Source organism: Protomyctophum parallelum (genome assembly GCF_964188405.1).
Source record: "Protomyctophum parallelum genome assembly, chromosome: 5".
Classification (NCBI taxonomy): Eukaryota; Metazoa; Chordata; class Actinopteri; order Myctophiformes; family Myctophidae; genus Protomyctophum; species Protomyctophum parallelum.
In genome coordinates, this window is record NC_139702.1 from 28,464,985 (window position 1) to 28,481,399 (window position 16,415).

Genomic DNA, 16,415 nt, shown 5'->3' on the forward strand with positions numbered 1-16,415 from the left:
GTGGCGTTTGTGTGCGTGCATGTGCCGGTGTTGCTCCCCAGTTCCCTATGGAATGGTTCAGAGTCCAATCTGGAGAGGGATCGATGGCGCTCTAATGAGGAGAGCTATAGAGGAGAGAGGGAGCCGGGCATCGAGCGGAGAGACTGGGAATCATTGCCACGGTGATAATTCACTCTCGCCGGTTAGCGCGGCGACACGCGGTGACCGGGGTGGGAACAGGTCTGGTGGCGAGGAGAGAGAGAGAGAGAGAGAGGTTGAAAGGAAGACGTATGGGCCCCCTGCATGATCAAACAGCTTTATCGAATGTTTCTGTATCGATCTGTTCATTAACATCTCTTCAAGTGTTCAACGCGGCGGGCCGTGTGTCCGCCATGGCACAGCAGACATCTGTTCCATGTTCATATACAAGCAGGTGTATGAGCACTATACAGTGCTATATAGGCCTACTGTATGGATTCAATTAAATATACAGTAGTTATGTCCTGTTGGACCAGTGATTCTCAACCTACAGACTCACTCCCAATCTTCACGCCGTAGTCTGAAAATCCACCTCTTCGGACTCCATGGAGTCATTTTACATGTTATGTAGCACTTGCCATAGCACTTGCTCTACGGGTGTAACCGAGGCCAAGTATCTGGTCTGGCCCGGGATGGAGCCGAGGAGACCTAACCTTCCTAGATGCGGAAGGGACGAATATATCTCCTTAATTGAGCGTGAGCAGGTATTGATATGATATGGTACTTCTTAGCTTAAATTCGTCTTGCTCGCGTATGCAACGATATTTATGGTGTTGGGATGTCGGGGGTAATGTCACTCTGACGCTCCGGTTATGATGTCAGAGAGGCACTCCGTTCCTTCGTAACAACGGGCGTATGCAAAGGCTCAACTTATGTAATTTAGATAGCATTTCATGTAGACATAGCTCTGTAGTGTATACGCATTGTTTCATTATATAGATATTCCACTGTTAAACGGATGTTAGGTTTCTTATAGCCTCGATACCCAGGCTTTCATTTCGTCTGCGCGAAAGATGAAAGCCTGGAAAAAGCCGTGGGCTGAACCAGTCTAAAAGTGGGAGTCAACCCTTCCGGGTGGGCGTCGCTCTAAATGATGTGACGTAGCGCTGCACTAGGGGGGAGAGGAGGGGCCGGGGGTGACGGACAGATCGATGAGATCCAATCAGGGTGCGCGCATATCTGAGGCGCGACCCGCCCCTCTAGACCAGAAATGTCTCTGCTTAGGTCAGGCTAGGTTTCTTATAGCTTACGTATATGATTTTAATATTTGATGATTTGATGACTATTACCAATGTGTTGTTCTTGCTTACTGTAAGTTGTGTCTGGATAAAGAGAGTCTGCTGCCTAAATTGTAAGTTGTACACTCTCAGAGTTACAGACTCGTAAAGGGTCTATTTGGAACCCCCTCAAGGACCCCTGAGGTGTCCCTGCAGGACCCCACTTTAAAAAGGACCAATGCTCCACTCGACACTGTAGAATCGCTACTCTTATTGAGAGTGTACACATCTGGAGATGATATTTAGTGGTTAGTTTGTGAAGGCTTTTTCCCCCTTTTTTACCATCAAAAACACTGAGAACTGGAATTCTGCATTCCCCCTCTTTTAAGTCACATATTGATGTTTGGCCTGTAAGTTACAATATGTGACTTTTGGGGGTGAGACAGTGTTCTTCAGGTTGGTGGGATGAAGATTCCAGGACCCTGATTATCTGGACTTTAGGTCCAGGAGACATATCAATTACAAATAAACAATAACTGCAATGATAATAAACTATAACAAAGCCAAGAATAAAATAAACACAGCAATAGTAAGAAAGATCACAAGTATAGTATAGGTGTCCTTTTGACAGTTGTACCATCCATATGAAAAGTTAAAGTGTTACTTTAAAAACAGTCAATTCTGCCTCACTGTTATAGATGAGGCGAAGTTCGAACAGTCAGTATTATTAACAATCCCTTTTATCAGGGATCTTAAGATCCTAAATTTTTTACCTCTTCTGGCTCTCATTCATCTATGACATATGGGCCTCGATTAAGCAGTTCCAATAATATTACTAATCATATTACAGTATTATGATCTGGGGGCGTGTGGTATGTCATATTGCAATTTTGGGCATGTTAAGAAGCGCTTTTGACACCCCGCGGAGTGCGCAAAACGGCCTTGAATTAGTCATGGGTGTGTTTAAGGCGTGTTTGAGACGTACCCAATCAACATGTCCGTACTATTCTATTTACCAGTCAGCTGATGTCACATACGGAATGCGCACTTTGGGGATCGTGGTATTACATTTCTTCAGGCTGGCACCATAGAAGACATGACATGACTTTGTCACATTTGGGTTAATTATTCCTATTGCACTGCATGCTATCACCTTTATGCCTCAAAAGAACAGACCCACCTATACCTTTCAGATCGGAATGGAACTGCGAGTAGATAGCAGCATATTGGCAAATTGGCAATCCATGCGTAATGTTCCCAGAATCGTCTAACCCCCGAACATGCAAGTTCGTTTGATATTGTTTAATTCGATAACGATAGAACCATGTACCATACAGCGAATGAAAGCAAGATTCCTAAGGAATATGGAGATTTTTACATTTAATAAAACGGTTGAGAAATGAGAGAACCATGAGTGTTTATAGGCTAATACCAACGTTTTTTTATGAAAGACAAACGGGCTGTGAACTTGAAGAGCTCAATCACCATCCCGACACGGAAGAAATATAGCCTAGTGCATGCATGTATATGCACTGTTGCACTTGCACACAGTAGCCTACACACGCTCTTTATTTGTTTCTATTGAAAAACACCAGTAAAATAACGTTTATTATATTTTATTTCATTCAAGTCACGACGAAGGAATGAGTTGAATGCGTGCTGCGTAATGCTGTGGCCCCGATGGTATGGTCTTCGCTGAGTTCGCTCGTAGCATTTTATTGAAGAAGACTTGAATCGGGTGTGATACAGCATATGAAAGCAAACTTCCCACGGATTATGGAGATGTTTTTATTTATTTTTAAGGTTGAGAAATGAAAGAATTATGGCCGTTTCTAATCTCAACATTAAAAAAAAAAAGACGCAAAACGAGGCTGTTGCCATGTCTCATAGAAACAAGTAAATAGGTCTATAAAAATAAGCGCATATAACAGGGGTCTGTAACCTATTTTAAATGAAGTGCCATGTTTTTATTTTCTAGATAGTGAGTCTGCCATATCCAGATTTATTTTTAATGACACCACATTAAAATAAAAAAACATATTTTTTGATTGTCCACAAATATAAAGTTCTTCCTTCTTTTTAAATATGTTCTTGCACATTGTTATAATGATCATTATATATATCCCCCTGCAGTCAGAGTTCATAGTTTTAATGAATGAATGTGATGCATTGTGAGCTGGTATAGATCTGCTATTTTCAAAAGTAATCTTGGAATTTTTTTATTAAATTTTTGGATTAGCTCCAGACTTCCCTCTCCAGAGCAACATTAGTGACTTCCTCCTGGGGGATCCCGAGAGATGTTCCAAGGCCAGTGAGTGGATGTAATTCCTCCATCTGCCCCTTGGTCTGCCCGAACCACCTGGCTCCTATCCAGGCAAAAGAGCAGCGACTCTACTCAGAGTCTCTCCCGCGTTAGCCTGACCTAAGCAGAGACATTTCTGGCCTAGATGGGAGGGTCGCGTCTCAGAAAAGCGCGCACCCTGATTGGATCTCATCGATCTGTCCGTCACCCCCGGCCCCTCCTCTCCCCCCTAGTGCAGCGCTACGTCACATCATTTACAGCGACGCCTACGCGGAAGGGTTGACTCCCACTTTTAGACTGGTTCAGCCCACGGCTTTTTCCAGGCTTTCATCTTTCGCGCAGACGAAATGAAAGCCTGGGTATCGAGGCTACTCCCGCGTGACTGAACTTGACATTTTCCATCGTCAAAATATTTGTATTCCAGGGTATGAATGGAATTTAAATTTATTTTAATTTGTCACTCATTCATTGGCAATCAGTGTGTGTGTGTGTGTGTGTGTGTGTGTGTGTGTGTGTGTTGATATCAGCAGAAGCCAAACTGGTAAATGTGCAGCCATATGGACAACCTGCTGTCGAGCCAAATCTTATAGTGGCTCTCGGTCGACACAACTCATTTCCTGGAGTCCTGGAAAGAGTGTGAGGCGATATGAAGGATGCATGCCTAGTTGCCTACCTGGAAAATCATTTCACCGGCTTGTTACTTTCATTAATTCTAGTGAGCTATTATCAGCCAATTCCCCCAGGGAGGGCCCCATGAAACCAACCGCCTAAATGAGGAACACACAATAAGCTTCATGAACAACAACGGCGCACACGGTGCTGTATATATGTGCATGTCACACACAGACAAAAACATCATTTAGGCACGGAGAGAAACAAATATACTATGTACACACAAGTGGCATTCACACAGGCTTGCAGGCACACACTATTAAGCACTCACTGATGTCACTGGCCTATACAAATCCATTCTCCGCTTCGGCAGCGATGCCTAAATCATGCAGATTTATGCACAGCGAGGCCCAGAATGTTTTTTTTAATAAGCTTGTCATTTAATTAGAGCTATGGATGGCCGTCCTAGGCTAACGAGCCAAGTGTGGATGAGAATCAGCCTCAGCAGGCCACGGTTAGGGGGCTCAGAAAGTCCAATCACTACTTTCCAATGCCAGTATACCGTAATTGCATCATGTGTTAGGTTTCAGCCATTACTTCCATCTGAAGGTATGGTGTATCTCATTACACAAATATGTACACAAACATACACCTTCCTTTTAGGTCATCAAGGTACGCGCTCACGGGTTCATTTGTTTTCATTTGTGTACACTCTCAGGCCTCATTAATTTTTTTGTTTTTTTAGGCCACCACAATGCTTTTCCCATGGGAGTCACATGGTTTGACCAAACATTTTTGCAGAACACCACGGGACCGTACCTATGTTCCCTCAGCTCTATGTTCCCTCAGTCTACGACAACCTACCTCCTCCCTCACCCTAACCCTAACCTCCCCCGGGGCAGACACCTAAACCTAACCGCAACCCTCTCCCGACCCGCAGCGCACCCCCGGGGCAGACACCTAAACCTAACCGCAACCCTCTCCCGACCCGCAGCGCACCTCGGGGCTGAGGGAACATAGGGCTGAGGGAACATAGGTATGACCCCAACACCACCAGCAATCAAACACAAATGTTTGGTCAAACCATGTGACTCCCATTGAAAAAGCATTGTGGTGGCCTAAAAAAAACAAACAAAAAAAACAAACATTTGTTTGATGGTGTTTGATACGTGTGAATGAGGCCTCAGAGTTAAATTGACACTCGAGGTTTTGCTGTGATAGGAGGCGTAACTGCGAGACGCTGATCCACACTGTATCTATTCTAGTAATTACTCTGATATAATTTCCCTCACATATTAAAGAGATTAAATTGTCTCTGGGACTTTACGAGTGTCCCTTCATCTCTTATATCATGTGGATGCAATTATACAGTAAGCTCATGTTACTCATGTTTTCAGAAAGGTGTGGTTGGTTTCTAATTCCATTTCAGAATTAGATATGTACACACTGACCCGCTCCGGAGGACTCATCCGATTGCGATGGTCCGGAATGCTCATATTTTGAGCTATATTTAGAACTTTTTCAGAAACCGCTAGCTTTAAAAAAATAAAGTAAGTAACCCTTGAAAAACAAGAATTAATAACCAGCTGCTGCTGTATCTTTCTGTATTTAATGTGTGTGAAAACAACAGGATGTGTCCAGATGACTAGCCTAACAGTACATTAGGCTATACACTACAGCCAGATGAATTTTCCGGAAGTGCGTTAGCTAACCAGCTAACGCAAAGCTAACGTTAGTCATTCCCATATGGAACGGTTGAAACCCCTCTCGTTGCTGTTGCACACAACCATGCTTTTTTCCACACTTCCATCCGTTCGCCTATTAAATCAAAATCTCCCATCAACGGGTCCAAGCAACGCAATCTCATCTGGTTCGTCATGTTTGCGTGTGGGGTTTGTTACTTGTCAACACTGCTGCCTGCTGACAGAAACAAGCTAACCAACCTCCAAAAACCAGCCAATCAACTGTGAGGAAAAAAACAATCTTGGCTGGAAAAAAGAGGACTTGGCAACCCGCTCATCATTTGGACTACCGGTGTCAGTCTGGTCGTCTAAGTTTCATAGGCAATCTATGACCAGTTTAGCAGCTGGTAAAAATACCTACCCCAGAAAAGAATCTACCCACGTATGTCCCCTCGGGGGCTCCGAAAATTAGCCCTCTCGTGGCTGAGCTGTTAAACTCAGAGAAAAGTATTATCATTATGTCAGCATTAGCCGATATTGGTATTCACCAGAATGCCATTTTGTTCAATTTGTTATGCTACAGTAGACACATCCGCTGATCTGTTGCACTCCATGTTTCATCTTTGGAATTAGCTATGCATAAGATAAGATAAGATAAGAAACCTTTGATTTGATATAATTATACCTATATGAGCTTCTGAAGTACAGCAAGGCAATTGAGTTGGCTTTTACTCTTTGTGTGTGTGTGTGTGTGTGTGTGTGTGTGTGTGTGTGTGTGTGTGTGTGTGTGTGTGTGTGTGTGTGTGTGTGTGTGTGCGTGTGTGCGTGCGTGCGTGCGTGCGTGCGTGCGTGCGTGCGTGCGTGTGTAAAGAAGTTGGGAAGAAACCACTCCAAAATGTACATTTTTCAGGAAATTAAAAATATAAATCTTTCAGGAAATTACCATACCATATATATTTTATAAATTACCATTTTTTACATATATATTTTTTTTAACAAAGCAATACTGCCTCATCAAAGTTATATTGTCAATTACTTGTATGAGAGGGGGAGAGGTGATGGAGTGAGCACTCACTTGTTAATTAACAACAATTACAGTCTAGACACACTGTGCCACCCCCCCTAAAATCTCCTATGCTCGCAGTGGTCGTTCATGCATTCATGAATGCATGATTCTATGACGTTTTGGGCCCAAAATGGGCAGAGCCCACCACTTTTCCAACCCGGAAGAATGGATGAAAAGGGAGTATGGGCAACTCCATGCAATTAGATGGGAGGAGAATTCCAGTGCCGTCTCTATTTTTTACAACTCTATGGTCTAGGGAACGTCCTGATCACGTTTTTTAGCTCCCGATACGATTCCGATCATTTGATTTTGAGTATCTGCCGATCTGATCTTTTATAGAACACTTATGCCATATCACAATAGCACAATATCCAAAATGACAGGAAATATCCAGTCTAATATTATGATATGGTCTATGGATATAATATTGATACTATAGGGATGTCCTAATATTTTTGCTCCCAATCCGATACCGATCATTTGAAAATGACGTGATCGGCCTCGATTTCCCATCATGTGTTCCATTCACTGCCAAGGCCTTTTCAGCCGAAACCTTATTTTTAAGACCATAGAACCGGAAGTAAAAAAAAACGGCTGTGTAAAATCTATCCGGATCTCATTTTAATTTACCCAAAATAAAACATACATTTTGTAACCGCGACCTGCAGCGACACTTTAGTTATGAGCCGTTATAATATACAATCTAGGGAAAAGAATCAGAGGTATCGGTAAATCGTTTTTCACTGCCGGACCATTTCAGGTTTATCGATCGCCAGCAGCATATATCTCATCTGGAACAAAACTTATTTAATTGCAAAACAGATGGCCTTTAACCAGTTGTCCATGCATTTCCACTCTCATTTATTTACCTTATTGCACCATTATTGTCTAGTAGAGAATGGGATAGGCTAGTATGTATACAATATCATGGCTCTAATGGCACTGCAGCTGTCTTTGTTCCCTTGTTGTTTCTGCTGCACTTGACGTGCATGAATGGAGATGTTCTAGCAAATATAGGGGAAAGAAATAATAATAATAAACTAATGGTTATTCATTACTGTGACGGCAATATTTCTGTTCAGTTGCTCGTGAACCAACATTGTTCTCCATGCACAGGCATCGACCACCGGCGACTATAGGCGACGCCTAATACAACTGCAAAGGGGACAGGAGTGTGTGTGTGTGTGTGCGTGCGTGTGTGCGTGTGTTAATAGCATATGTTAATTAGGAACCACGGTGATTACAGAGGGTGGTGATGACTTCCTCCCAGTGGTGTAAAGTAGGCGAACTAAATACATTTACTCAAGTACTGTACTTAAGTACCGTTTTGAGGTATTTTTACTTTACTGGAGTAAATTACAATTTCAATACTTTTACCTCTACTCCATCTCAGAGGCAAATTTTCTACTTTAACAATTCAAGCGCACAAGCTCACAATCGCCTTTTGACGCCTCCCGGTCCAAAGGCCTTCTGCTTCGAGATCGCCTATATGGACGCCTATTTTAACACGAGTGCCCCTGTCGGACGAAGCTGGTATGGCGCTTGGGTGCCGGGTGATTTCAGGCTATTCCACTATTTGGTTTTGGCTTCCATCTTGAATGCTAAAGTATTACCGTTAATGCCAATTAGAAAAGACCTCCTAACATCGCCAATCTGTTCAACATCACGTGCGTGCGTGCATGTGCGCGTGCGCTTAACTGCAGAGGGTCAGCTCGAAAATAAAATCACAAATCAGATCCAAACCTCGGATGGATCATCATCACCGTGAGATAACAGAGACAACAGCCAAAGAAAGAATAGATCTACAAGCTCGCAAGCTTGCAACATGTTGTGAACTTATAGATCAGGCATTTTCACACAGCAGTCATAAAAAAGTAAAACATGGATTTAAGTGGTGAATACTATAATAACCTTACCCGTTTCAAAAAGAAAAGAAGGGGGAAAAAAAGAAAGAGCTTCGTGTGTTTTATGCCGTCAGCAGTTGATGAAAGGAGCTCATTTCAAACTGATCAGTGATGGCATAAAAGATGCCAGCTGTTGCTTTCAATTATAACGAGCCTCAGAAAATACCGCGGACGCACGGCTGACAATAAAACAAAAGGGCTTCGGGAGAGGGCCTAAGTGATGTGCAGGGGGACGATGACAGCATTTCAACGGGACACTCCTCCTCTCACATGGACAGACGGACACACGCACACAGTCCTTCGGCTTTTACCGTAATAATCCTATCACAACTCTTGTGACGCTAATGAGCCCGGGAACAACTCACTTCACCTTTAATGAGAAACCATTCTGTCATTTTGGACTCATAATGCTCCTGATGATTAAAACTCCCATGACAGGGATTTTGTTTCAAAGTGACTCCACCATTTGGAAAGAAACAGTGACAATCCAAATCAGTAATGCAATGTGTGTGATCATTGTTGGGGGGGGGGGCATCTTTACTTTGAATTTCGAGATGTATAATGCAAAACACATAAAGGGTGTCCTCTATTCTATCTCTTAATAAGTCTCTCGGATTTCTATAATTAGACATTTCTGAGATGATTCTTCAAGAAATGTTTAGCCCCAAGAATGTCCCTCAAGATGCGATTTAAGTTCCTGAGAAGAAGAAAACTAGAAATACTGACTCAAGGTTGTATGCATAATATCCACCATGCAGCCAGTTGCAGTTTATATCCCTGTCTGTTCAGATTTATCTGTCCTATTATCTATTTATACGTTTCCCAAATCTCTGCCCGTCTGTCCCACGTTTTCTTGTCAAAGGCCACGTTTATACACGCCAACGATCAGAACCGAAAACAACGAAGTGCCATTGTGTTTCTCACTTTTTATTCTGTGTTTAGATGGATTGAAAACGGTGTAGTGGCAATGGATGCACTGTCACATAGACCAGTCATGCATGCTTAGAACCACTTCCACTCTACTTCCTAGTGCCCTGCACGGTTGGATTTCTGACCACCTCCCGCAATGATTTCATTCTTTGACCGTCCACAGTGACCGCCTGTCCGCCGCCCCTGCCCGCAACAAGACACGAAGTCCTGCATCGTTATTGTTTAGTCCCGCTGAACGCACACTATTTCCATTGAGATCACCTTCATGGAAACTGCCCATAGATCCGAAGTCCCGTTAGTCCGAACATGCACTGCTCCCGTGCTTGCGGTTAGGTTTAGGTTTGCTCCCGTGCTTGCGGTTAGGTTTAGGTTAGGGTTAGAGATAGGGATAGTAATTTCGGAACAATGAACCTTCTGACTAATGACACGGCACCAAATTCATACCGTTGCTGAGGGGTTGTTTATTTGTGAGCAGTTGCTCACAGATAGAGGGGAAAGTGTTTACTGTATATTGCGATGGGACGTATTATAGCTAGACCATTATATTATGTGACACACATGGACATGCGGCGACAGCTGCACACAGGACGCAGGGTGTGAACGAGAGAGACTCTCTCTCTCTCTCGTTCTCTCGTTCTCACGCTGCGTCCTGTGCTGAGAGAGAGAGAGAGAGAGAGGGGGGGGGGGGAGGGAGAGAGATTAGAGAGAGAGAGAGAGAGAGAGAGAGAGAGAGAGAGAGGGAGGGGGAGAGATAGAGAGAGCGAGAGACTACGTTAGGGGATTACATTCTCCTCAGACATACTCAAGTCTTGCTAAAGTGTATAAGCTCTGTATCTGGTTAATTGCGGAAGGATGCAGGATTTGCAGGGCCCGCTGGTTTTATCTGGACCGCCTGTTCCCGCACACATGCAGGTATTTAAATACTCCCGCGGGCCGCTCCTGATGCAGGGCACTACTTCCTATCACATGGCTGTTTGTTTACATTCACCAATGCTACGTGACAAGCTTGTCAGGAAGTTAGAAATAACTTGCCACCCATTCACAACTATACTGCCTGCGAGGTTGCACTGGGGTCAAGCTCAATCTTTTAAGTGCTATAGTATATATTCATAGACATCCTTTTTGTCTGCAATATACTGCACAATTTCTCCTGGGCTCATCAGCTCCGCTGCCTCCCCATCTGGGATTTCAAATCCAAACTCATCCTCCATCGCCATGATTATCTCCACCTGGTCCAGACTGTCCAGACCCAGGTCCTTCGTGAAGTGCGATGACGCCTGCAGCTCCTCTGGGTTGATCTTGTCATAGCTTTAGGACGTACATGACGCGGTCCTTGACGGCCTCCAGGGTGAGGGGAGGCAGGTCTCCATATCGTCGACACGGCACACTGACCGGCGGTGAGCTCTGGCTCTCTGTCGCCCACCGTGTCCGCTGGCTGCGGGAGACATGAAGCGACAGCTCCCGGTGGCCGGTGGTCAGCGGGGTGGCGAGGTGACCCGAGGACACCCTGGCGGAGGGCCGCACCAGGAAGCGGACACACTGCAGGAGGAGGACACGGGACGCCATGACTGACTAGATTGTCGTCTTCTTAAGTTTAGAGACCGTTGTCGCGTAAACGTGGCCTAAAATGTGAAGATGACTGACATCATATTGATGTCATATTACTGCAGCTACATCTGCTAGTATTGCAGATATGACATCAGCTATGCCCAAATATGGAGTTCCTTACGGTCGCAGACTGGCCTCAAAATACTCTGATAATGAATATTCTGGTTAGAAAGGATAGTTCAGTAACAAAACACTGCTTCATCTGGACTTATGGTTTGGTTTATACCATATGTCATTTGACCATTTATCTTTGTATTTACTAAATTGTTTTTGTTTCAACCTATTGATGTTACCACAAAGCATATTCTGAAAGATATAAGACAGATCTGACTCTCTAAAAATAGAAAAAAACTTCCTTTATCCGGGGACCATTGTGTGCCTTATCCCAATTGCCTTATCCCAAAAGACCTTTTTTGTTAACCTATCTTCTGGCAGATTAATGAGACGGTTCCACAAGCGATCAGTTCTCCCTTTAGCCTAATCTCCCTGGATTGCAAGAGAAATGCATGTACTGTACCCCAAGGAAAGTCTCTATTCTGGCTCTATTATGGATAGAATTAACTTTTTGTCATCCTTAAAACACCAGCTGCATAATTATGTAAGTATTGAACAGACACATGCATCATAGAGCTGTAAATATGTGGAATAACCTTTACAAAATTTCATTTTACTAATATCGACCAGAACAGCTTTAACAGAGCTGATTTGTTTATTAAGTTTAAAATCTTTATAAAAAATGGTGTGATGGTGGTCAAAATAATATGATTTCAGTTTTATTTTCATTGAGAGTGGGAAAGTTGGCGTCCATCCAGGACTTGATGTCACGTAAGCGGCTATGGGAGTCGGCTGAGCCAACACATCTGCACCATCACATCCAAGACCCGGGAGATGGACTCGAAGGGAGGACATCTACCACGCCGGCATTGGACCCTGCTGAACTGCCTCTGTACGTATTAGGGTAGGGTGAAGGGGTGAGGCCTGGCAGACAGCGCAGCATGCGAGTGTGGCGAGCCTGAGCAGACTGCCGACCACATAATCACCACCTGTCCTCTACAGTATGTACAGACCTCCTTCAGAGGCTGGCCTCTTCCAAGTGGGACCATGACGAGACAGAGCTTACAAGAAAGAAGAAGAAATACTTGTGGAGTTAACAAATTGCCTCTGAGATGGAACGGAGTAGAAGTAAAAGTATTGAAAATTGGAAATACAAGGTAAAAATCACACCTGTGTGAAGTGGTGCAACTCCGTGTGGGGGTCCCCGGGGGGGGGGGGGGTTCCAGACCCACAGGAACGCACCCAGGGTGCCGGCCCGATTCCGGCGAGCTGCCCCGCGTCCGAAACGGTAGAGAAGTGACAGAGTTACAACCATGCTGTTTTCGTGCTCACACATACCCATGCCAGCCAGGCAGGGACCCGCACACAAACTCACTTAAGGAAGTGGTTTGCACCACTTAAAAACATATATCCCAAAAATGGACTTAAGTACAGTACTTGAGTAAATATAATGAGTTAGTTTACACTACGGGTTTGGGACACATGTCCCATGACAGCCCAAAGATATTTTGGCAGACAGAGGCATAAATTGCCTTAATTGCAATGTCTGCTTGATGCGGAGAATTAACATCTTAGACAACATAATTACAGAATCGGAGCAAGAAACCGCCTTCTAGACACATTAAGCAAAGCCTGCTCTAAACGGTGCAGTGTGTGGCAAAGCCTTCAAGCAGTTCAAGAATAAACAGGAACACTAAATTCAGTGAAATGACCCCTAATTGAGTCCAGTCAGAGCAACGGTTCCCAACTTGCGGGCCAGGGCCCACTGCTGGGCCGTGAGGATGTTTCAGGTTGGCCCCCCAAAAATTGGTAAAACACTATGTTTTTTAATGATATAGCAATAGTATTAAGAATGAATGTAAAAAATGGAAGTCAAGTGTCTCTAGAGTATTTCTATATTGCAGTATTGATACAGTAAAACTGTTACGCTCAAAGTGTTAAGTAGCCAAATGTGCCGGGGACCCCAAAGACACTGAGACAGGAGTAAACAAAAGGAAATTTATTTCAAACTTGGTTTGTTAGGAGCATGAGGGGAGTCCTGGAAGGAGGGGTGGAGCTGGGGACACTAGGTTTGTGGAGGGAGCCTGGAAAAAAAACAGAGGAACAAAGTTAGAACAAAAACAGCAGATCTACCACAAGAAAAACTCTCAAAAACAAAAATAGAAGATCTACAATATGCACAACACTAAGGTACGCTAGGAACTGGTTCTAAACTGCCGGTAACACTAACCACAGTAGGCAACGTCCAAGCATCGGGCGCCGGCTCTCAGCAGCTTATATTGGCAGTCTCTGATGGTGATTGTGGAGCAGCTGGGCTGATTGGAATCAGCCCCACCTGTGCTGGCTGCTGGCTGAGGAGGACGCCCGCCCTTGTCCTATGATGTCGTGCAGGGGAGGGACTAGGAACGTGAGGAGCTTGTGGCACAACAAAAACATGTGAATGCTGTTTAGTGGAGTGGCCGTCTGGGAACTGGAAGGTCCACAGAAGACCCACAGTTTGATTTCACTCTGTTTCATACAGAAGTGTTCCTCAGCAAGACATTTAAAGGTACAGTTGAAATTGGTCATCAAATTATTGGCTCAGGAATGCGACAAAAACAAAATGAATCTCCATGAATTCAAGGCTTCATGGGTTGTGTAATTGATTAAAAAATATAAGTAATTGTTTGGGTGAACAACTCTTTAACTGCTCCGCTGTGCATTTATCTGATTAGCACATTGCTGGGTCAAATGCAGAAAACAATATTTATTATTTTCTTTCTTAGTTTTCAACTTTTTTGCTCATACAATAGAAAACAGATGACAGGACAAGGATTTGTGCCTGTATTACATAATGACTCTGTTTCTTGTGTATAAGATGTGGGGAAGCATGCAGGCTGTGATACATATTTCAGGTGTGGTTCTATTGTATATTCATGCAGATGCCACATACTGTTGGCTGGAGATGTAAGGAGCTTTACCATTGCCAGGTGGGAGCATTGTGTGGGAGGTTCAAGGTCGTCTTTGATTTCTTAGAGCAATTATTCTGTGGCATGCTTGAGATCTTTCGGCTACGTGTCGATTATTCCATGACCTGTCATCGTCTTTTTACAGGTGGAGAAATTCCACACAACACAAAACCGTGCAAATGGTGTTATCTTTATAAATCAGGCGGAATGTATAATCCGCCACACTTCTTCTGTTATGGTGCGGCCCACAATGGATTTTTTTTTCTTGACTGAACCATATGAATGGGTGGACTAAAGTCCCCAACTTAATTTCTCTTTTTTTCCAATATATTTTGATGAGAAATATTAGTGATGGTGTAACAAAAAATATTTTTAGTCTTCTAGGGTTAAATTACAAACGCCACAAAGGGCTTAGCAACCCAAGTGTCTAATAATGGCTCCTAATCTTTAGCTATCAGTAGTAAGTTACTATTTAAGTTACTACAAATCACAATGTGGTGTTCAGTGGTGAAGCAATACTACTGTATACAATACATGCTGACTGCTTGTCGGCATGCCGTCATGTGGTCATCCAAACTTCAACCTATATACAAACAAAAGCGCTTCACATGTAACTTAAGAAATTCACTGAAAAGCAACAATGTGACATGCATCACTTGCAAGAAACTCCTGTGAACTCTTTTGAAACCATGATTGTACTTGTTACATCTGCGTATGTGTGTGAAAGAGAAAAGAGAGAGAGAAGGGAGGGGGGTGGGGCTGCGGAAGAGAATGAAGAAGATTAACCCATTAAGACCTAAGGACGATGCTTTAATGTCTTCTACTGTATTATCCTATAACAGAAAAACTGCGTTGCTCCAAATTAATTTGTATTTGGCCGCCGACCCTCCATCTCCAAATATTTGAACCCCAGAAGCAAATATTTGAGTTTAAAAAGTTCACTTAAAAAATCAAATAAAGATTATAATAAAAGATTTGCGCCAATTTTCACTATTAAAAAACAAATAGCAGATCTACATGAGCCTGTATATCTGCTATTTGAAAATATCCAAAGTATAAATAATGGTTAAAGTGGTTAAAATGTGTAGTTAAAATCTAAAATGACACTGACGCTTTCCCGGTTTTAATGGGTCAAGGTCAAGGAACCCAAAGGATAGAAGGTGGCAGAAGGTGGATGTTGCACAACAGTGGAAGACATAGTGCCACTATATGTACGCATCTATCTTATTGTCTTATTGTCCACCCACTCAACATTTTGACTCAGAAATGTGATCATGGCGCCCGCTGGCCTTGTGGTCCAGGCGCGTGCCACAGCGCGTCACGTGTTCGAGTCCCGTTCATGACGACCTTTGCTGTCTCCCCCCTCTCTCTCTCCCTCTTTTCTGTCAATCTTCACTTGTATATCAATAAAAAAAAATCACATTTCTTAAAACTATAGTCCCTGTTTACCGATGGCCTCGTTTACATACTGCGGCAGAGGACAGACACACAAAGAAAAGAGAATACTTCCCAGCACACTGAGCACAGCGCTGCACCGGCTCTGTCTACCATCTGGGGCTTGCGAATTACACTATACACTTCACCAAGTTCACCATCAGTACTCAAGAACTCAAAATGATGAACAGGATGGCATAAAAGATATGCCTGCTGTTATTACAGACAAGTGCTTTCAATTATAATGCCCCTCCAAAGATATTGCACACATCATCATGACAGGAAGCAAAGAAATATACTGTGGGAGTATAAGGACAGTCGGCGTGACAGGAGGCAGACGAGATGGTTTGGTTTCAAGCAGCTCTCACTCTTTCTCTCTTTTCGATCTGTGTCTCACTGTCTCTGCAGCAGAAGTAATGAGCCTTAAACCACAGTACTTTAGCTTTAATTAAAAAGACGCTTTAGATATCTTAGAGGGGGTTAGAGAGAGTTTGAGAGAGGGAGCGAGATAAAAGGGCAGAGAGATTAAGTATTATTCCCCCCTTTTTTATTAATGATAATTACATGATGATGGTTTTGAAGAACAAATCTATAATGTACACTACAGGTATCACGTTACTATAAGTCACTCTCAATTATC

At 43.4% G+C, this 16,415-nt stretch overlaps 1 protein-coding gene across 1 annotated transcript; it reads right to left on the reverse strand.

The window, feature by feature from the left end:
- Positions 1-10,825: 10,825 nt before the first annotated feature.
- LOC310858303 (acyl carrier protein, mitochondrial-like) lies at positions 10,826-11,297 on the reverse strand (the record flags this gene model as incomplete). Its single annotated transcript, XM_083764410.1, is given in 2 exon segments — positions 10,826-11,039; positions 11,041-11,297. Coding segments are annotated over 2 exon segments (471 nt in total).
- Between the last annotated feature and the right edge of the window lie 5,118 nt (positions 11,298-16,415).